Source organism: Fukomys damarensis, unplaced genomic scaffold (genome assembly GCF_012274545.1).
Source record: "Fukomys damarensis isolate Sample0158 unplaced genomic scaffold, DMR_v1.0_HiC HiC_scaffold_22, whole genome shotgun sequence".
In the NCBI taxonomy this organism is placed as follows: domain Eukaryota; kingdom Metazoa; phylum Chordata; class Mammalia; order Rodentia; family Bathyergidae; genus Fukomys; species Fukomys damarensis.
The window spans coordinates 25,454,750-25,476,371 of NW_022900934.1; the positions used below are offsets into that span (position 1 = coordinate 25,454,750).

General features: G+C 54.5%; 2 protein-coding genes across 2 annotated transcripts in view; both read right to left on the minus strand.

Annotated features, from left to right (window-relative positions):
* Positions 1–4,654, minus strand: part of Bpifb3 (BPI fold containing family B member 3) — a 16,301-nt gene extending 11,647 nt beyond the window's left edge. The window contains exons 1-5 of the mRNA XM_019208067.2: positions 4,635–4,654; positions 3,203–3,324; positions 2,119–2,275; positions 488–592; positions 3–93 (exon numbers count right to left, since the gene is read on the minus strand). Of these exons, the coding sequence (XP_019063612.1) occupies positions 3–93; positions 488–592; positions 2,119–2,275; positions 3,203–3,314 (465 nt within the window). The 5' untranslated portion in view covers positions 3,315–3,324; positions 4,635–4,654. The remainder of the gene's footprint in view (positions 1–2; positions 94–487; positions 593–2,118; positions 2,276–3,202; positions 3,325–4,634) is intronic.
* Positions 4,655–9,772: 5,118 nt separating this feature from the next.
* Positions 9,773–20,432, minus strand: Bpifb6 (BPI fold containing family B member 6). The gene is made up of 16 exons (XM_010628406.2): positions 20,400–20,432; positions 19,708–19,815; positions 18,341–18,440; positions 17,274–17,378; positions 16,671–16,820; positions 16,459–16,522; positions 15,972–16,032; positions 15,192–15,283; positions 14,267–14,443; positions 13,374–13,427; positions 12,839–13,009; positions 12,116–12,183; positions 11,753–11,798; positions 10,964–11,027; positions 10,509–10,585; positions 9,773–9,875 (listed from the first exon to the last, which is right to left on the minus strand). The coding sequence occupies exons 2-16, from the start codon at positions 19,805–19,807 to the stop codon at positions 9,843–9,845; spliced, it is 1,362 nt and encodes a 453-aa protein (XP_010626708.1). The 5' UTR covers positions 19,808–19,815; positions 20,400–20,432; the 3' UTR covers positions 9,773–9,842.
* Positions 20,433–21,622: the final 1,190 nt, after the last annotated feature.

Here is a 21,622-nt window from a genome sequence, read left to right on the forward strand (position 1 = left end):
ACCAGGATGGGCGTCCCCCGTGGGCTCACTCCCAGGGCCACCCGAGAGGACACGTTCACCTCAGCTGCCAGCTGCAGGAGGCCCCCCAGGGGGCTGCAACACTTGACATTGGGGCGTGGCCGGGCTGCCAGGCCCCGCCCTCCAGACCACGACCGGGCCACTCCCACCTGTGCCCTGGGTGCTGAGGAGGAGCTGGTGGAATGGTCTGGTCTTGGGTCCCACCTGTATTCTCACACTGTACCTCCCTGCCCCGCCTGCCTATCCCTGAGCCCTCTCCCCACCCACTCTGGTGAGGCCAGGCAGTGGACCAGAGGTCTGGAGTCCAGGGAGCCATGAGGTGGAGGTCCCCAGGAGGGACTCTGGAGAAGGATCCACGGAGGGTCAGCAAGGTGGGAAGAAACTGGGACCTCGGGTTGCAGGATTAAGGACCAGTAGGTCCAGTAGGCAGGGGGTTCTGAGTGGTACAGGAGGGTAGGGTGGCACTCACCCTGAGCCATGCAGGCCGACCTTGGTGTGAAGAGTCAGCTGCACCCCGAACCCTGGTAGCAGCTTCAGTGACACTTTCGGCAGCGTGAGCTCCTCAATCTTCAGGCTGGGGTGGAAGGGAAGTGGGTTGCTCACTCCCACACACACCCGCATCCCACCCTCACCACCACCGGCACCTGGACCATCCCTGGCCAGCAGGACCCAGAGTCTCTCCTGGGCACGTCCCATGTCCCGCCACAAACCTATTACCCAACTGGCTGAAATCAGGAGAGCCAGGAGGGAGGACTCGGCCAACCCAAGGAGGACGTAACCATCTTTGGCTCCAGGGCCAGTTACTCCCCCTCTCTGGGCCTCAGTGTCCTCATCAGCAAAGTGGGGCAGCATTGGTTCCTGCGAGCTAGGGTCGCGGTGAAGAGTGAGGTAATGTAGGCGCAGACTCCAAATGTAACGCTAGCGTCACCACCGGGGGCTCAGTGAAAGCATTTTCTCCCTACTTTTTCCACGGCCTCAGGCTTGGTTTGGTTTCTGACCTTGACATTGCTTCCGCTGCAGCCTGCAAGCCCTCTCATGCACACCGAACCCAAAGTTCTCAGATGAGATGCTCAGTGCGCCTTCCTCTCTGCAGCCCAGGTCACTCCTCTGTCCGGGTCACCGCTGTCTTGGCTATCTTCCTGCTTACATCCTCCTTTGGATGGCTGAGTCCTCCCTCTTGGCTCTCCCAATTTCAGCCAGGGCATCCTGCCCTCCAGGAAGCCCTCCTTCCTGGCTTCCAGTCCCAATCAGATGCCCTCTCTGCTGCCTCTGTCACTGCCTAATCCTGTGATGGTGACACTGTCAGGCTCTGCCACATACTGGGAGTTCTTTGAGGTAAGGACAATGCCAAATTCACATTTTAGACCCCCAACTTCACCCAGCAGGAAGATTCCACAGCGGGAGAAATACTGAATATAACGAATTCTACTAGCACTTATTGAGCACTTACTGTGTGTCAGGCTTTATTTTAGCTGTTTGACACAGATTAACTCATGTTCTTGGCAACAGCCCCCTGAATAGCTGCGAACAGGGCAACCAGTCAAAGTCAGAGTTCCAATCCTAGCTCTGCCACTGACTCTATGGCTGTGGGCAAGTTACACTGCTGCTTTGTGTCTCAGCTTCCAGATTTGTACAGTAGGGACATCTCAGACCTGTGTACTGTTTTGAGAAGTGGGTACACACTTCTCCTGGCTTTGGTCTGCTCAGCAGCTAAGAGCAATGGTAACGGTTCCCCCCTCTGGCTTCAGGAGAACGATTCACTGGCAATGCTTAGCCTGGGGTCAGACACACAGGAACCTGGGGTGGGTGATCATTAAACATAATTATTAGTTATTATGTCATTTCTTTCATCCATTGATTTACAAATTCTTTTGGGGCACCCATTGTGTGTCAAGCCCTATTTTTGATGTGAGGACACTGCAATGAACAGTTCAGATAAAAATCCTGGGATTTATAATCTACCCAGGGAGACAGGAATGAGCTAATAAAATGCATGGTGTGCAGGAGAGTGACATGTCACCTAGAGACCTTTGGTGAGGGGTAGGAGGGCCAGACTGGTGGGGCAGCAGTAGCAGCATCCCTTGGCCTGCAAGGACTCACCCAGAGAGCTTCTCCACGACACCGAAAATCCCTCCGTAGCCCAGCAGGCCACCTCCTCCAAGCAGCCCTTTGGAACCCAGGAGTCCTTGGTTGAGCGATGTCACTGTGCCCAGCACATCCTGCAGAATAGGCCCCCCGACCAGCGAGTTCTGGATGGCTGCAAAGGATGAGAGTAGGAAGATCCTGGAAACTCTAATAGTTTCCCTTGCCCCTTTCCTCTGAGCTTCAAGAAATCTTTGCAGGTGCTAGGGATGGAGCTCAGGCCCTTGCACACATTAGGCAAGCGCTCTGAGCTATGCTCAGGCCCAGGAAACTTGTTCTTATTAGAATTGACCTACATGTCACAGTCAAATATCAGAAACCACAACCGCCCCCTGCTGCCACTACAGGGCCAGTGACCTGCCTGGCACACAGGAGGCACCCAGGGAGTGTGTGGTATGAACGAAAGAATCCTGTGGGAATCCCTTCATTTTGCAGACAGATAAATTAAGGCCCTGAGAGGGGCAGAGACTTGCCCAAAGTCCCACAGTGAACCAGGCTTGGGACCACTAGTATAACTCGGGCTTTGGATCCTCGGCAGGCTGCCGGACCAAAGGGGAAGACAGACTAGAGGAGAGGGAACCGTGGTGGAGGGGATACCTCCTTCCCCCACGCCACCCCAGGCCTGACTCTGGTTAGAAAGGCAACAGGGAAGAGACTGCCCTGTGGCTGTTGGGACAGGCCAGGGTGGCCTCGTTTGAAGCACTTCCTACTCACCTCCACTTCTTCTCAGAGACTGTTACCCACCCTGGGCCACTAGGAGCAGCCAAAGCCAGATAAAAGGGCTGCACCCAGAACCCTGGGTCAGAGGGGTGGCCCAGCCAGCACCCTCCCGCCCTTCCTTCACCCACTTGTGCCCTCCCCAAACCCCAGCAGCCCCCAAACAGCCCCAGCCAGATGATGGCCCAGTCCTGTGCTAGAGGAAGGCTGTTAGTCACCCTCTGACTTCAGAGCTGCGAGCCAGCCCCGAGCTCCCACGCTGCTCCCAGAATCCCAGGAGGAAAAGGTCTCCCCTGAGGCAGACACAATGCCTGCCTGGCCTCACCTTTGATGAGTTCATTCTTGTCGATCCGGGCGAGTGTGCCCACAGTCTCAAGCAGCCCCTCGCACGGGGTAGCCAGGCCCCAGAGCAAAAGCAAGGACCACACGCCCAGCATGGCTGCACACCTGGAAGGGGTGGGGGCAGGGATCTGAGACAGTCCTCGCACCCAAGTCGTTTGGGGCCTGCTTCCCTCCAGTCCATCTGGCAAACCGAAAATTCAGGTTCACTCCCAGAAAAGGCCTTTGCAACTAAGGACACAGTGAATGGCCAAGGTCTGTGCTGCACAGTGCAGCCACCAACACGAGCTGAGAGTCCCAGACCCTTCCCAAGCTGTTCCCTCGTTGATCCCATTTCACAGGTGGGAAAACTGAGGCCAAACAGTTGGAGAGGACTTCACCAAGGCCCCAGAGAGAATCAGTGATGGGCCCAGAATTCCAGCCTGAGCCTGCCTGAGAGAAAAGTCTCAGTGGGGCCCTGGCAAGCCTGGCAAGGTCTGGAGTGAAAGCCACACCAGGCCCCTCCACAAGGCAGGATGAGAGCTGTGACTCCGGACTGGTTCCTGCTGGCTCATGAGGCCATTTCAGAAGGAGTGACTGACTGGGGACACCAAAAATTTAGGCTTAACATGCCCCACCTCTGTGGTCTTCCCCACTTCTATCTCAAATAGGGATTAGTCTAATTACTAGACTCAGAATACTTTTTCTTTATAGACCTCCACGGCTGCCCACCCAGCATTTATCCATCTATCTTGGATGAAAACCTGGGCTCCTTGTCATTGCTCACAAAGTCCCTCCGTGTCTCTTTGCGCTCATTGGCCTTAAGCATGCCAAGCCCTTTCCTACCTCGGGCCTTTACACATGTTCCTTCTGAAAAGAAACCTCTTCACCTGAATCGCTGGTGACTGATCCTTATCTTTCCAATCTCCCCTCTCTCTTTTCTTGTCTAAAGAAGCCAGCCAATGGCTGAATATTTATTTTAAGGCGCTCATCACCATACATTAATGCAGCCTGTGAGAGTGTCCTTGCTTGCTATCTCTGGAAGCTCCCTGAGGGCCTGGGACTGTGGGTGGGGCTTCTGCCCTAGCTGCCTGCTGAAGCCAGACAGCAAGGCTGGAACCTCACAGCCCTGTGTCCCGGTGCTGGGTCTGCCCAACCGGTGCAGCACTTTCTCCACCTTAAGGCAAAAGTGTCCGGCATCAATCTTTCTACATCCATCTGGTTTCCCTAAGTCTCATTCCTGTCACTTCTGGAATTTCTCACCAAAGGTGGGAAGCCAGAGAAAAATGGGGCTCCCTAGAACCGGTGTCCACCCTGCAGGCACTCTGGCCTCTCCTAGGGTGAATTCTTCAGGTGTGCATTATTCAGATGGCTCGGCGGGAGGTCAGAAGGCTAAAGGCTGAAGTCAGGCCCCTGCCAGGGCTGCCTGACAGCCTTACCCGCTGCTGCTGCTGCTCCACACCAGTGGGAGGGGGCTCCAGCCTCCTGTCAGCTCCTCCACACACCTGAGGCCAAGACAGGCCCTTATATGCCACAGCAGCTCTGGGGACACAAAGGGGGCACAGCCGCCAGGAACCCGTCAATACGTCGTGTCAGAAGCAAATTGTGGTTTCCTCTGAGGGCTGAACTAAGCCTTCCTCTGGGGGAGTGTGAGAGGGCTGGGGTGGGTGCTCAGGGCTGGGACGCAGAGTGTGGGCTCGGCTGACGCTGCCACCTCCCCCAGAGCTCGGTGGGGTGCGTCCCTGCCACCCCTGTTCTGTCCCCTGTGGGGGTCCCCCCAGTTCCACAAAGCCAGCCCTGTGGCGTAGAATCTAAACTGCCTTCCCCACCTCCTCAGAGGCCTGGGAAGGGAAGGCAGCAGATTGAGGCTGCTGGGCTTCTGACCCTCTGCCCCTGAGGCCCACGGTGCAGCTGGACGTGGGCCCGGAGAAAGGGACTCTGGGCAATCGCGGAGAAGGCCCAGTGTTCCCAGGACTCCAGAGTAGGCGCCTTTCCCCTTTTCTGAGGCTGACCCAGATGACAGTGAAGGGAGATCCCGTCTTCCCTTCGTTATTTATTATACAGCAGGCATTTTTGGAGCGCCTAATGTTTGCCCGACGCTGGGGACGCCCCAGTAAGTAACAGACAGCCCTGCCTGGAGGAGCTGAGCGGTGGCAATGCTGTTTGAAGTTTCCCAGCAGCCACAGTTTTTAAAAAGTTTAAAATGGCAGTGAAATTAATCTTACTAGTATAGTTTATTTAACTAATATATCAAAAATATTACCACCTAACACATATTCCACATAAAATCAGCAATAACCTGCTTTGCTTTCTTTTTCTCATCCTGACATGTACTCATTTTTCCAAATCTGCTTATGGCATTCTGCACTTGAGCTTGCCACACGTCAGGCGATCACCTCCTGTGGACATCAGCGGGGATGGGGCTGCACAGTTCCGAGGGAGCAAATACCCACTGGACCCAAGAAGTGAGAGGCTGGGGGCAGGACCAGGAGCCACACTCAGCAGCCTGGAAAGGATGGGGCTGGGGCAGCCTCAGATGGCAGCTGCAGGAACCACAGTGAAGCCGGTGGGGAAGTGGGGTCCCCACAGTGACAGTGGGGACCCCAGGCTCTGGTTTGCACTTGCAGGTTCCTCGGCAGGTGCCTGTCCAGAAGACCCTCCCTCCAGAGCTGGGTGAAGAGCCACCTCGGAGCCCTCGGTCCTTGGGCATTTCTCTCCCAGGGCTACGACATGCCCAGCATGTCTGGGGGTCTGTGCAGGGCACGAGCACCAGCCTGGGGACACGGGGAGGAGGGATGCTGACCTCAGTGACTGAAGCTAACTTACCACCTATTGACCCTGATGACCCATAGCATGCTTCGGAAAAAAACTTTTTAGGGAAATATAGATACATGCAGAAAAGGGCAGAGCTCAGGGGTACCACTCCATGAAGTTTAAAGGGATCCTCCCCACATGTCCCCTCTGACTCACCCCTGTCCTGACACAATGGAAGAATTCCTGTGTGCCAGGGGGCCAGTGGTACCCAATGACACATGTGCCCTTCTGTGCAGGCTCCCTGCACACAGAGTCTATGGCATTCATCTGCATGGTCCCATGAGGTGCCAGCCTGCTCTTTGCCCAGGAAACCACAGGCCTGGATGCCCACCCTGTCCAGAGACCTCCCACGTGAGCCCTCCCGAGTGTGGCTACTAACTGAGGCTGCTGTGAAAGTTCTTGCCAAGTCTTTGGGGAGATATATGTCTTTCTCTTCCATTTCTCTTGGGTAAATGACTAAAAGTGGAACTGCAGGACCACAGTATCGTGTGGATGCTTAATTATAGTAGTGACCATGATGGCGGCTCCCAAACAGCCACGCAAGATCACCACACATTTCCCACCAGGTCTGTGCGTCACAGCCACCACTCCATGCCCTGGGTCCACCCCAGCTTCTAAGACAGTTATTTGAAGGAAGAGAAAGACAGCTAACACTTAGCATTTATTGAGCACCAACTGTATGTGGCACTGGATCTGTGTGATCACTTATGGTCGCAATGCAACCCAGTACCATTGGTGCTGAACAGATTTCCTGTTTCTACTCTAGGAGCCAGGGCTCAGCAAGGGATGTGGCCTGCTGGGGCCATGCAGGGGTCTCACCAGGCCGTCTGACTCTGTGCCCACATCCTGGCTGCTGCCTGACTCAGCCTCAAGCTCTTTGCTTGCCTTGTCTCCCCAGGTCCTGCCAGCCCCCCGCCCCAGGACTCCAACCTCACCCACTCCCGGCACCCCCCACATCAAAGCTGGGTCGAGGATTGGGTCTGTGTATGAGAAGAGTCTCATTTAAATCTGTGTGCCTGGGTCCCCAGCTGTGGAACCCAGGCTCCACAGTCAGGGTGCGGGAACCGGCATAAGCACGATTACCAGCTTCCAGGGCAACAGTATGTGCAGCCACGGTGATGGATGTGGGAAGGTGAAGAAGCCAGGAGGGGCTAGAGCAGAGGAGGGGAGATGCCCTCCACGTTTGCCCCTAGTAAACTCTGGAGCCAGAATTCCAGGTTCAAATCCCAGCCCTGTCATTCGCTATCCAGCATCAAGTGATTTACTTCCTGCAGCTGCTGTTGCCCCACCTACAAAATGGGCCAACGTTAAAGGTGCCCACCCTCATCTGGCCCCACTGTAAGGACAGGTGTCCTGGAAGGGGACTTTGGGATATGAAGGGAAGGGTGCCAGGGAGATTCAGGTGATGGTGACGCCCCTGGGAGGCCTTCCCGGGGGTGCTGAGGGGAGACTGGGCTGGGGAGTTAGAAGAGCAGGGCAGGGCAGGTGTGGCTTGTGAGGAAGCGGGTGTGGGGTACATCACTTGGGCCGCCTGGGAGGTCCCCAGAGGCTGACAACTGTGGGCCCAGCATGGCAGCCTGACTGTACTCCTGTTTCACCCCATGTCCTCAAAGAGTGACACTGCCCGTGCTGAGTGTGACGTGAGGGGACGGGGGGGAAGGGACTGGCCTGCGCTGAAGGGCTCAAGTCTGGCTGCACCTGGGTCAGCTGCTCCTGGGCAGGTTGCTTCGTCTCTCAGAGCCTCCTCTTCATTGTCTAGGCTTGGGGAGTCCTGCAAGCTGAGCGGCACCCTGTGGGACAAGGGGTGTGGGACACAGAAATACGGCCTCCCTTTGCCCTCGCTTCCTGCCCAGGGAGAGTCGCGAGTAACTGAACACCCAAAGCCTGTTAGGGTCAGGATAGAGGGCAAGGCACACAACCCCTTGTCACTGTAGAGATGGGCAAACTGAGGTCCAGAAAGGGGCTGTGGCTTGTATAAAGCCACACTGTGTCCAGGGTCTGGTGAGAACCCAAGGCCTTCCAACTCTTAACAGACTTGTGCCTTGATTTCCCCGGGGAAAGTGGCAGGATGGCTGTAGGTGGCCATGAGGCTGCTGTGGGACACAGAAGGTGTGGAGGGGGCAAAGGTGTGTCTCTAGGAGGCCCAGAGTCAGATGTCACCTCCCACGGATTACCCAGGAATCTGTACCTGCCAGACCTGCCTCAAGGCTGCCACTGTCCCAGAGCTGGAGAAATGACAGGTGATGGAATTAGGGTTGAGAGAAAGATAAGGGGAAAATTCTGGCGTCCAGGGCTCCTTTGTCTGTGGCATGGCCCTGTGCCAAGCTGGGAGGGAGTCCAACTTCCAGGGCCTCACAGGCTTGGGGAACACAGAGTGGACACAGACACTCAGCCACTGTCTCCCTCCTCACAGTTCCAAGCTGGGGCAGCAGCTGACCTCACGGACCCTGATGTACTTTTGGTCTCAAAGCTATTGGATCTTTCTGTTCCTTTCCCTTCCCTTCTTTCTTTCTTTCTTTCCTTCTTTCTTTCTTTCTCTTCTTCCCTCCTTCCTTCCTTTCCTTTTCTTTCCGTTATAGCAAGTAGCACCAATTTTCAGGATCTAGCTAAAATTATGTTTAATGAATTATGTTAAATACGCATTCACTGTAAAATGAATCAATTTTAAGAATATCAGAGCTGGAACCTAGCTCAGTAGTAGATGCTTGCCTGGCATGTGTTGGGTTCCATCCCCAAAGACACCCCTGCCACAAAGTGAAGCCCAGAAGAGGAGGTGACAGGGACAGACGTAGCAAATGTCAGGTTGCTGACCCTCACGTGAGTGTGGAACACAGAAACGACCTCGTGGCTCCCGGTGTGGCAGACTCTCCCCTGGCACATGCTCACCGCAAACATGTATGTGGTGACTCACAGCCACACTGTGACAGAGACCCCTGCTCCTATCTCTCTCGGCCTAGGGTAGGAGCCTACAGTGAGCCAGGCAGCACGCTGAGCATTTTGTGTGATTCCATTCATTTCAACTTCACCTGACCCGCTGAAGTCAGTACTGACAACATCCCTTCGTAAAGTGAGGAAGGGACTGACTGACTGTCAGTAAAGTGACTTACCTGGGGCCCTCGGCAGCAGCAAGGTAGCAGAGCTGAGATCGGAACCCAGAAGGCTGGCTGGGTTCCAATCCCAACTCTGCCCTCAGTTTTCCAGGTGGCCTCAAGCCACCTCTCTAAGCCTTAGTCCCCTCGTTTGTGAAAGAGGACAGTCCTCAACCCCTCAGCTGCTGTGAGAGTAGAGGAAGGTGACGCGGAGAGAGCTCCGTGAGGACACAGGATCCCTAGGAATGGAGCTGTCTTCAAGTTGCCAAGCTTTGGGGGCCGACAGCTGGGGCAGGGAAAACTTTGCCACTTGCCAAACCATGTGACCTTGGACAAGACCACTGACCCCTGTGCTTCAGTGTCCTCATCTGTAGTGGGAGTGGCCGGGTCTGTATAGATGAGCTGAGACAGTACAGGGCAGCTCTGAGCATGGCAGCCCAGGCCCTAGGACATGCTCCAGCCACCCCAAAGCTGTTGTCAGCTGTCCTCCACACCCCAGGCTGGGCTCAGACCCCAAACCCGCCAAAGGGGAAGAAAAGCCACACGTTGGCCCGCAACAAAAGAGACTCAAGCATAGATGTTTGTAAGGGCCTTTCTCCAGTTTATTGCCAGGCCCCAACCCACTCTCACTCTCTCCTCAAAGGCAGCTATGATCGGCCCAAGCCCATCGGGCTCTCATAAGGCAGCCCCACTATAGGGTGCAGGGATGGTGGTGTGCCGACAGCTGCAAGGGAGTCCTGTGCGTCAGGCCTGCGTCAGGTCCAGCACCAGGGCATTCTGGAAGGAGGAAAAGGGCCAGGTGAAGTAGAATGGGGACCAACAAGGCCACCCAGGCACGGGAATAGGACTGAGCTGGATCCATGACCAGGAGATGGAAACCAGAAAAGTGTTTACACCAAGATTTACGTAGGCTCCCTTGTGACCCTGAGGCTTCCCTGAGGCTTGATTTTCCCAACTGTTAAATGAGGATGAGCAGTCCCATTTCCTGGATTGGAGATGTGGAAGCAGGAAAAGTACATTTAATACTTCGTATCACAGCCTAATGTGCCATGAAAAGCCTGTATTTATGGAACACTCACTAGCTGCCCTAGGTGAATTATCTTGGTGAATCATAACCACAGCTCTGTGAGACCAATGCCCATATTTTCATCCCTCCTGTAAGCCCAGGCAAAGGGAGGCATAGAGAGCGGCAAAACAGTTGCTCAAGGGGGCAGATAGAGTAACAGAGACCAGGTATCCCTCTGGGGAACCCCTGGCCAACAAGAGCCCCCAGATTTTGAGGGGCGGGGTCTTGCTCCTGGTGTTGGCAAGATTATACTGATTCTCTTTACCTGGGGAGAGGTGGGTTCTTGCTCATCACCCATTGGTGGAAAGTGTGATTGACATGGCTCTCCCAGCTCCTCCCCTTACCTCCACTATGTCCAGCTCAGCTAGGTCATAGTTGATATCCAGAAGATTTGGGAGTGGGAGCCCCACTTGGAGTACATCTGAGAAATACAGAAAGTGTCATCTTACCCTGACTGTTGTGCAGTTGACTAAAAAACTGCCTGGAGCAGAGTAGGAGGATATAGTACAGTGATTAATTCATGATGCCTGTCAACTGCATAGACAAAGATGCACCATCTGCCATGTACCTGCTCCCAGGTCAAAATCCCATTTGTGATATAAGGTCAAGGGCCAGAATCCAACATGTGGGATGGGCCTTTGTCCCCAGGCATGTGACAGTAAGACTACACTGCCTCAGAATTTGGTAATGACCCCATCCACTCCCTTTGAGCTTCTCCCATCTACAGTCAGTGATGGGGCTCTGAGACCAAGAAGTGGGTGCTTAAAATGCTTCTTGCACCAGTAACATGAAGCTTCACCATTGACTACTGGAATGTAGGCTTCTTGGAGATAATCAGTGATGAAGTTGATTAACTCCTTTTCCTGGGGGAGAGAGAGAAAGGAACACCCACATGTCATCATACAATACAATGCAACACTGAATCTATTCTGCCTCCCTCTGGCTCGACCTGGGGACCACAACAATGGATTTTGGAAATGTCAGACAGTGTGTCTGGCTAGCATCCAAACTGGGGCTCTGTATGACTGTGCTTAGTTGCTGCACAGGTGATATGTGGGGCTTCATGTCATAATGCAGGAGTGGGGGACTTCAGGTGACAGGAGGTGGCTCTGCAGGCCTAATTCCTACTCCAAGGGAAAACCCAGCGGCTTTGATCAGTTATTTGTCCACCGCCTGTCTGTGCCTCACTTTCCCCGCCTGTGACAGTAAGATACAGTAGCACCAAGCCACAAGGTTTCCGTGGGGTTCAGCAAGTGCAGCAAAACATAGGACACAACGCCTGCTGGGGAGGCTAGAGAGACTAATGAAAATAACATCTGGGCCAACAAGGCTGTCACTGTGCATGGCAGTGTTTCAAAAATCAATCCAGGGAGATGTGTCAATTGCATCTAGAAAAGGAAACGGACTCAGAGAGAGAGCTTAAGGGACTTTCCCAAGGTCACTAAGCAAGTCAGGAGCCCCCAAACCCCCAAAAGAATTTGCTCTGTTCTCCCTACCTCCATGCCAAGGCCTCTTCCCTGAAATCCCAGAGGAACTGACACAGTCCTCACCTCAAACCAGGCAAGGCAAAAATCCCTGGGACACTTACATTGACGTCGCCAACCGCTGAGGACCTCTGGGATAGGTTCAGTAATCTGCAGGGGAGAGGGGTCAGGCAGGGGATGGGGAGAAATGCTGGTCAGAGCCTTCAGCCCTGACCCTAAAAAGGGGGGTCCCAAGCATTCCCCTCCCCGCATGTAGGGGTCCCCTTTGGGCTTTCAAGTGTATGTGAGTCTCGGCTTGCTGTCCCCTATGATGGGACACTGAGCATCTGTCTTTCCCACCCATGCTCTTCCTGCTGCTCAAACCTCCTGGCTCTCCAGAATCAGGGAGCCTAGAGCAGGAAGCTAAATGACGCTGGTGGCGTCCACGCAAGGCTCCAGGGATGCCAGCCTGGGGCAGCGGCTCCTACCTGTTCAGAGAGGTGGCCATCTGTAGCCGGTTCTCATGCACTGAGTACCAGATCCTCAGATTGAAGTGCTGGTGGGAGGAGGCCGCAGAGAAAGCAGAGATCCCCATCAGGACCACCATTGCCAAGGCAAAACAGGAACTCTCCCTCTATCCTGTCCCCAGATACTGAACCCAACAGTCCCCATACTAAGCTTCTGACTCTCCTTCTCCTGGACCACAACAGCACCATGCAGGCTCTCTGCACACGTGGTGGTCCTTGGTCCATGCTGTGACCTCTGCTTGAGGTGTTCTCCACGCCCCACCTCCTTGACATCTGCAGCTCCTCTGGCCGGCCCCTTCTCAAACTTCGAGGCAGCTCAGCTATCACCTCCTCTGGGAAATTCTCTGTGATTCCCAGACTGGATTTGTGCTCTCTCTAGTCTCTCATATTCCCCTCAGTGAACCCATCCTGACCTTGAGAGGCTTAGACGTGGTGTAGGGAGGAAGGGAGGAGGAGTAAGCAGGGAAGGGCTAAAGCACTGGGCCATCGTGCGCCGATCCGTCCAGCCACTCACAGGTGCAAGGGCAGAGCCAAGGATCAGATAGGTGACGGTGCCCAGGAGGTCCAGCCACACAGCTGAGATGAACAGAGAGTGCCCCAACCCACTTCTTGGCTGTCACCAAAGCCCCACCCCAGCCTGGTTATCCTCAAGGCTGGGAATGAGTGGGGACAGACCCTACTCACCACCTCCAGGAGGAAGAGGGACACAGGGCGCTTGCCCCGCTGAGCAGCAAACATCTCCAGGGTGCCGTGGAGGTGCAGCAGGCTCTTTCCTGATGTTATGGTGACCTTGGGGGACTTTTTTATCCTGATCTGGGTCACCAAGGGCTTCGGCTTGGGATAGACCTCAGCCACCTACAGAAACCAGGATGTTTCACCCGGCATTGGACGGGGGCTTCATTCAGAACCAGGAGCCCTTCATGAACGAGGTAATTTCTACTTGTACACAGGAAGTATGACATACAACGAAGGGATATGTCTCTCGGGAGATACAAGGAGCAAAACATACAATTGGGCCATTTCTATCTCAGACGTAGGAAGTACAGTGTATAAAGGCTGAGCTGTTTCCGTGCCAGACCCTAAGAGTACTTTATGGAGAAGTCAAGGTGTTTCCACGTGGGACAAGGGACATGTGGCGTTGAAAAGCTGCTTCCTGAGCCCTCCCTCCCCTTTGTCTGGACAGCAGGGAAAAGTGCAGTGGTCATAGGTTACCAGTCACCTCAGGGAGGAAGCCAGCCAGGGTCTCGGTGGTTTGTGGGGGCAGCTCACCAATCTGCAATATCAAATTCGAGGTTGGGGAAGGAAACAAAGGATGAGAGGGGTGAGTGGATGGGTTCGGGGACGGCTAGATGGCTGAACAGGGAATGAATAAACAGTGAGTAAGTGAACAGGTGAGAGGATGGCTGGGTTGGTGGAAGGAAAGGTAGGTGAGGGGTGATGGGTGGATAAATGGGTGGATGGGTGGGTGAATGAAAGGAATGATGAACAGGAAGATGGGAAGATAGTGCAGCGGGAGAAAGGATGGGAAACTAGGTGAATGGATCAATGGGCAAGAGGCTGGATGGGAGGCACACGGACGGTGGGTAGGTGGATGAAGGGAGGAGGAGCTGACAGTGGAAGATGCAGGGCTGCAGAGATGGAGGCTGAGGGGACAAGGGCTGGGATGGGTGGGTGCGCAGGAGGATGGGCTGTGCAAAGCTGAGTGGATGTGCAGGGGTGGGGTGGTAAGTGGCAGGTGCATAGATCCACTTATCCAACAGTACAAGGCCCTATTTTAGGCGATATGTGGATGGCAGTAAGGGGCAGTGGTTGCTGGTTGGAAGGACAGAAGCTAGGCCAGGATTCACAGTAATTAGATGGATGCATGGGTGGGCGATGATTGCATGGAAGCTGGGAGCTGACCGAGGTATAAGAGATGTGGGCCAATGAATAAGTAGTAAGATGTATGGACAGTTACACAGGGTCACATGGATGACAAAAACCCACAGCCAAGCCCAGACATCTTCTGGTCCCAGTGCGGCCCACAACCCCAGGACCATTGTCAGATGGGTGAACTAGGCAGGGACCGTCACACAAGGCAGAGGCAGACGGGGCAGGCCCTGGACAGCTCACCATCTTATCCTGGATCTTCACATCCAAAGACTTCTGCAGCAGGGCCAGCTCTGCCGTGAGGAAGGCAGCTGACAAGAGCAGCTGCGATGAGCCCTCAGCACAGCCCTCGGGAAACTCGAGGCTCTCCCCGGAGCTGGTCAGCGGGATCATTTTGCCTGTTTGCTGCTGCACCAGGGGCTGTGGGCAGCCAGAAGGCAGACAGGGATGGCAGCCGGGTGAGTGTGAGGCCTCTAGACGAATGGGGGTCAAACCAGGCCCCAATCCGCAGATCACTAAATGTTAGAGCCACAGCAGGCCACAGTGGCCCTCCAGGGTACACGTGGGTAAACTGAGGCCGGAAGGGAGAAGGGCATCAGTTAATAGACCACTGATGCTCTGACTTTGACAGTTTGAAGCCCTCATTTATCCAGACATGGTTTCTACTTTGTTTTCAGGAGCCAGAGAGATGGGAGGCCAAAATAGGACCACTGTTCTAATCCTGCTGGAAGGAGACATCGCAAGAAGATGACTTCTTAGGAGTTTTCTCTTCAATCCTGGAAGCTACATATCCCGTTCCTGGGGCTCTGGAGACCTGGAAGTGGTCCCAACTCTGCCCACAACTCACTGCGGACCTCCGGCCAAGCCCTGCTTCCCCCGACTCCCTGGGATCCCTCATGGCTGTACAATGACAGGGTACAAGCAGGCAAGGTCCCCTCAATGGGATAAGCAGTAACCATGGGAGAAGTGCGAGGGTAAAGTTGGCACCACAGACATAATCTGGTGGACTCGAGATTCATGCTTCAAGCAAAAATTAAGAGATGTCAGGGGACATTGTCGTGGAAGGCCTGGCCTCTTACCCCAACACCCCATCCAGCCATCTGCCCCAAGGAGGCAGCACCGCCCAGGAATGAGCCCAAGCGCCAGCGTCCTGGGCCCTGGAACTTACACTAAAGTCCACCTGGATGTGGCTGGTTGTTGTGGTCGGTGTGGATGCCAGGGCATATTTGACAGTGCCCATCCGGCCCAAGGGCATGGGGTCTGTGAAGAGCAGATTCTGCTCAGAGAGGTGCCAACCCCTGGGCAGTCCAGAGAGGCTGACATAGACCATTTGATCCTGTGCTTCTGTGACTCAAGGCTTCGGCTACAGAATGGAGGCGATGGGCCTGGCCTGGAAATCACATAGCTCGGCAGGGACAGAACCACCCACTCTCCAGGGGTCTCACAGAATGGACTAAAACAGTGGCAGTGCTAGAGCATTGGCTGTTTACAGATGGGCAAACCAAGACTCAGAGGAGAGAAGTGACTTTCCAGGCCACACTGCCAAGGTGATGAACCAGTTTTTCCCAGAAACTGAGGTGTACTTTTTCCTACACTGGGGAACCCCATGGACCCCAAATGATGGAGGCAGCAGGTCCACCTGGCAAAGGTAAGTCAAGTAATGATCATCACCATCAGTGTGGCTCTGAAGGGTGGGTGGCTGCCATGCTTGGGATTCTGGGAGTGCTGGAGGGAACACTGGGTGCAGAGATGAGAAGCGAGGACCCAGAATCCCTTGAGGCCTCAGACTTTCCATCTGGGCAGTGGGGGGATGGACACCATGGCTTCAGCCCTCTTCCAGCCCCATGACTAGGCAGGGAACTGCCATTTGAGTGGGCAGTTGGATATGGAAGTACGGCTTTCCTGCTGTCCCTACACAGGGGGAAGGGGTGGCCAGGACTGTACTCACCATTCAGGCTGGCCCACCTCTTGTTCACATACACCAGGACCGCGTCAATGGCTGGACACATCTGGAAGCCAAGTAGTCACCAGGCTGAGAGGCCTCACTCCTCACAGCTCAGTGGTGCATTGTGGGGAATCTCAAGAGCCTGATGGGATAGGCCCTGGTGGGGAAACTCAGGCCCAGGTAACACAGAAAGTCAATGACAGAGTCTGAACTAGGACCCAGACCTCCTGACGAAAGCCTGCCAAAATCAGTGAGGTCTCACTGCCTAGGAGTTGGTTATCTAAGCAGGGCTGGCAAGTTGGAACATGAAGACTGCTGTCTCCCCCAACCCACGCTCCAGGCAGACATCACAGGTGATCACAGCACTTCCGGGCACAGAGCTTCTCAGCCACTATGCACCAATCAAAGCCATCAGCCAAAACAAACTGTGCTTGTTACCCTGGGGTAGCACTTTCAGCCAGCAGGGCTGAGGCCACACCGGACCACTCACCAGGCCAGGGAGGACTTTGTGCAGGGTGCTGTCCAGGAACTTGTTGATCACCTTGGGCAGCATGCTAGGCACAGGAATCGGGGTGGGCAGACAGCGCACCGAGGGTAGGGCATTGGGCAGAGGACATGAAGGGCAGTGGTTAAGGAAGTCTCAGGTCTTGGGGTTGGGGTGGCAGCATGGACCAGCCCGCCTCCCAGCCACAGGGCCCTCACTTGCTTGGCAGGTTGGTTTTCACGCTGACCAGGATGATCTCACAGTCCTCACTCTTGAACATGGGGAGTCCTGTCTCCTCATCCTGCAGAAACCGGTTGGTGGCTGTGATGTTCAGGACAACAATGATCTCCATGTTCGCTCCCGTAAAGCTACAGGTCGAGGCAGGAGGGCATCGTGGGCATCTCTGTCCCTCTCCCCACCCTCGTCTTTGCCCACAGTCTCAGCAGCCCTGAGAGTGGAGGAGGAGAGGAGAGGGAACCACCCTCAGACAAAAAAGGGGAAGGGACCTGCCCAAGGTCACACACCCAGCCTTTCAATCTCCCATTGATTGGGTGAACTCCTGCGCATGCTTCAAACTGCTCAGCTGTCATCCCTCCCCACAGCCTTTTCTGATGCTCTCTTTCTCTCCTGCTCGGTGCTTCCCCTCTTCTAGGCCAACTGTTCAGTCTGTGGTTGTGCTTAGTCTGGTTCCCAACAAAACAGGTGCCAAGTACGCATCACCTCAGATCACAGCACCCAGATGTACACAGCAGGTACACAACAACTATGCGCATAAGGATGGGACGTCCTCCCTACCCTGTCCCCTCTTCTGCCGTACTCACCTCTTGCCAGTGATGGTCATGCCCGTAGCCACGCACTGGAAGATGCCCACTCCAGGTACAAAGTTCAGTGTGATGACAGGTGTGACAACATCTTTGACCTTCATACTGGGAGGGCACAGGCATCCAGTGAAGAAAACTGAGCAGGCAGCGTCCGGACCCTCGATCCCTCCTCCACCCTTGCTGGGAGGCCTTGGATAACCCTTCCATGCCATGTCACAGGGATCAGCCTGTCTCTTGTGGGGACACCAGGAGATGTAACAAAAGGCTGGACATGAACCGACTTGTATAACAGAAAGCACTCATTACATGTGAGGCAAGGCGTGTGACCTTGCTCTGTTCCTTTCCCTCCCATAGACCTCACTTTCCCCTTAAACAAAATGGGATTTGCTTAGATCAGGGCTCCTCAGCAGAAGCACCAGAGGCATGTAGGGCAAATCAGTTCTTTGCTGTGGCAGGCTGTCCTAGCCTGTGCGTAGAAGAATGTTTTGCAGCATCTCTGACCTCAGCCCCTGGGATGCCAGGAGCACTCTCTGCAAGAGTGGCAACCAAAACTATCTCCAGACATTACCAAAGGTCCCCTCAGTGGCACAGTCACCCGAGTGGAGAACCACAAAGTGAGATCCAGGATAAGGAAGGTGCAGGTCGTATACCTCCCCCTGCCTCTCCTGAGCTCTCAGCAGACACTGCTAACTGGTCGCAGTCCTGCTTCCTGCTGAGTCCCACATGGCACTCGCCATGGAACCAGTCTCCTCCTGTTGTTAGATGATAGCTGGTGCCTTTCCAGCTCTACCACTGGAGTTGTTCTCATTTAATTCCGCACATACTCAGCAATCTCATGGCACATGTAGGGAGTTAGAGCCTGACTTTTCAACGTCAGTTCCTTCTCAAAATGACTCTGCTCATCTCCCAAGGGGCAGGGAGTAGGCACTTGCCCAAGTCACACAGCAAGGCAGCAACAGTAGGCAGGGGAGAGGCTCCAGGTCCTGTGCTGTTGTCTTTTTTCTTCTCAGGCCTCAGGCACAACCTTCCCACCACCTCCACCCTACCCCGCCACCACTTCCGCTTACTTGCTGAGGCCCTTGATGGGTTTAACCCCAGGCCGTTTCTTGCCTGCCTCTGCTGCCGTCTTTTCCAGGATATGACTCTCCTCCATGGCCCTCTGGACCTCTGCGGGATGGGTACAGGGTCAGAGAGACTTAGCTGGGCTCCCCACTCTTCCCTGCACAGTGCCAATTTCTTGGGCATCCCAAGCCACTTATAGTCACGGTGCCCTACCTGGAGCTTGGCCAAGGCAGGAACCTAGAGATGAGCCATGCCCACCCCTGCCCTTCCCCACCGCTCCTGGGAAGTCTCGAGCAGTAAAATCAACAAGTGACAAAAGCCATAAATGAGAAAAGCACAGGCAACTCTAGGAACTACTCAAAGGGTTAGGGTTAGAAAGGAAGAGCTGGCGAAGTCTGCCAGGAAGTTGGTCCTTGGAAGAGGGATAGGAATTTTAACAGAGGGCACAGCAAGAACAAGGACAGGGGAGGGAGAAACATGGGGAGGACGAGGGAAGAGTGAGACATGCCTTGTGGTGAGAAACACAGAAAGCAATTTGCAGGATGCATATTGTGGAGGCCTTGAACCCCAAATGAGGGCATCAACTCTTCCCTGTGAGCCAAGTGCTCCCTGCTAAAATGCAAGTTCTGGGCCGGAGGCAAGCAGTGCTGATTCCCTAGGGCTGAAGGCCCCAACCCCAAATGACACCCTAACAGACACCCTCCAATATGCGCACAGGCTAATTCAGAGAGGGGACAAATACCAAGCTGACTGAACAATCATTAGCCTTTTATACCTAGATTTTACTCCATTTCTCTTGTGGTCATCAAGGTGGGGTAGAGATGGAAAATACATTTTTAAAAATTTAAACCCCCTCCCAGAGGATTTTAATTTCACATTTCATTTGATCCTGCCAGGGAAGGACTAGTCATCCTTTTTCTTTTTTTTTTTTTTTTTTTTTTTTTCTGTACCGGGGATTGAACTCAGGACCTTGCACTTGTGAGGCAGGTGTGGTGCTACTGAGCTAAATCCCTGGCCTAGTCATCCTATTTTATATTTACTTACATTTATGGATGGACAAACAGCAACAAAGACAGGGCAAGTGACCTGCCCGAGTCATACAGCAAATTGATGACTAAACTGGGGTTTCACTCATAGCAATCACTCCCATGACCCAGGTGTGGCCACCAACCCCTGCCATCAGGGCCCAGGAGGGACTCCAAAGGAGATTTGCCAACTCTCACTCTAACTTGAGGGAGCCATGGGCCTCGAATTCACCTTCCTTAGAATGGGAGAATTACAATGATGTGCTGCTTGTGGGTTTGGTGTGAAGATCGCAGGACCCGAGCAGTCATTCCCTCCCACAGCCTATACCCACCCCGCACTGACTCACCGTGGTTCATGATGTCCATGCCCAGACGAAGCAGTGCCCCAGGGTCGGCCCGTGCACCAGTCAGCAGGCCACACAGCGCCAGGCACAAGATCCGCAGCATGGCTCCACCTGTGCCGTCCAGTGGCAGAATTGGTTGCGGCCCACCTGGCCTTTGTCCCCCAGGGTGTCCCAGGCCCCAAAACATGTGCGACTCCATCCAGCCAGCCATCAAACATCACTGTGGTCTTCTCCCAAAGGACCAAGAGCCAGCCACATTCAACACAGGGCCTCTGGGGTCACCCCGGAGTGTGCCTCTCTCCTCAGGCCTTGGTTGGTCTCCGTGGGCCTGATGCTCTCTGGCCAGCTTGCACTGTGCGTTGGTGGGAGGTTCACTCACAGCATCCCCTGGGTTCAGCGCTCAGCCAAGCTGATGTACAGCTCGAGCAGGGCTCCCACTGCAGCGAACACATACCAACAGCACTCCGCCCTCCAGCCCAGCCGCCCTTGCACACAGAGTCCCAAGTCTCATCAGAGCCCCTGAGTGTCCCCTGAGACAGGGTCTCACCAACAGGAAAACTGAGGCACACGCAAGGTTTTAGAGCCAAAAAAAATAACAAACTCTTTAAAGATCTCCCATGAGATTCCCAAGATTCAAGGTTCCCAAGAAAGCCCTACTTCACCACTGATGCCCAAAATCCCCCCCACTTACTTACCAAGACCTAAAGTGCTCCTGCCCAGGGCCACACGTGTAGTTCAGGTTCACACTTTGGCTGAAAGGAACCAAAGAGAGAGGCCCATGGTGATCTGGCCTGTGTCAGCCCGGAGGGCAGCTTCCCAGTTGGTCTCTGCTTGACAGTGGGCTCAGACCCCCAGGCCCCCAGGAGCCGAGATAAGCCCCTCATTCACATTATCATGTGCCCACCACATGCCAGGCACGTCGGACTGCCCCGTTCCCGGCACCGTCCTGCCTCTACTTGATCAGAAAGTCTGGAGGGAAGGCAGAGGAGGTGCACAGGTACAGAGAGCTCAAGAACGATTCCCCAGGGAGGAGACATTTAGGCTCAGACTACAGGGTAAAGAGCAGCTGAGTATAAAGAGCTAACAATGGCTATTCACTGAAGGAACACATCTTCTACTTCTGTTTTGTCCGTGGCAACTGAACTCTGTTTGGGCTGGAAAGTAATGGCCTTAGCATTTCCTAGGAACACATGCATGTGCCCGTGGCCAGAGCCCTGTGTGCCAGGACAAACCTCTCTGAAAGTCATCCCAGGGGGCTGCAGCAGTCTCTGCCGGGGAAACAGAAGGGAACGGGCTCGTGAAGTCTCCTCCAGCCCCAGCCCACCTCACAAATGGGAGACTAAGCACTGTCCCAGTCTCCCCAACCCCAGACAGAACCAATAGCAGGAGTTCTGAATTTTTTGCTGGCTTAAACAGAAGTGACTTAGGGCAACATATGGCCTTGGTATTTCTGGGAGAAACGGTTAATGCCAGAGGTTTTTTTCCTGAGTGTGCTTTGGTTTGAGCTGTCCTTCCTTCAGAATGCCTGCCCTCTACCCACCTATTACCTACTCACCTCTCAGAGCCTGTTTCAGCCCTAGCCCCTCCATCAGGAAGCCTCCCCAGAATCCCCTGCTGTCTCCCTCTAGTCTTTGCGGTCCACCCCCCCCACACCTGCCATGTGCTCCTAAGGGCTCCAGCAAGTTGCCCAGTTCAGCTCTGAGCTCCTACAAAGCAGAGCTGGGGTTTCCCTCCCCAATCTCCCCTTACTCCATCGGACCTACTGCCCCTTTGACCTTCCCTGAGCCCTGCACATCTGATGGTTACAATGTCCAGAGGCTGCCTGTGAGGTGGGCAGCACCAGAGATATCAAGACATGGATCCAAGCTCTTGCCCCGCCACCTATTTGCTGTGTGATGTCAGGCAAGTCCTTTCCCCT

Bases quoted from the DNA above. Each gene is read 5' to 3' on its own strand.
- Bpifb6 (XM_010628406.2), bottom strand. From the start codon at position 19,807: ATGCTGCGGATCTTGTGCCTGGCGCTGTGTGGCCTGCTGACTGGTGCA. The intron at 16,821-17,273 runs GTGAGTACGGCA...CTCGACCTGTAG, and splicing joins ATGACCATCACTGGCAAGAG to CTTTACGGGAGCGAACATGG. The intron at 11,028-11,752 runs GTAAGTGTCCCA...TCTCTCCCCCAG, and splicing joins CAGCGGTTGGCGACGTCAAT to GAAAAGGAGTTAATCAACTT.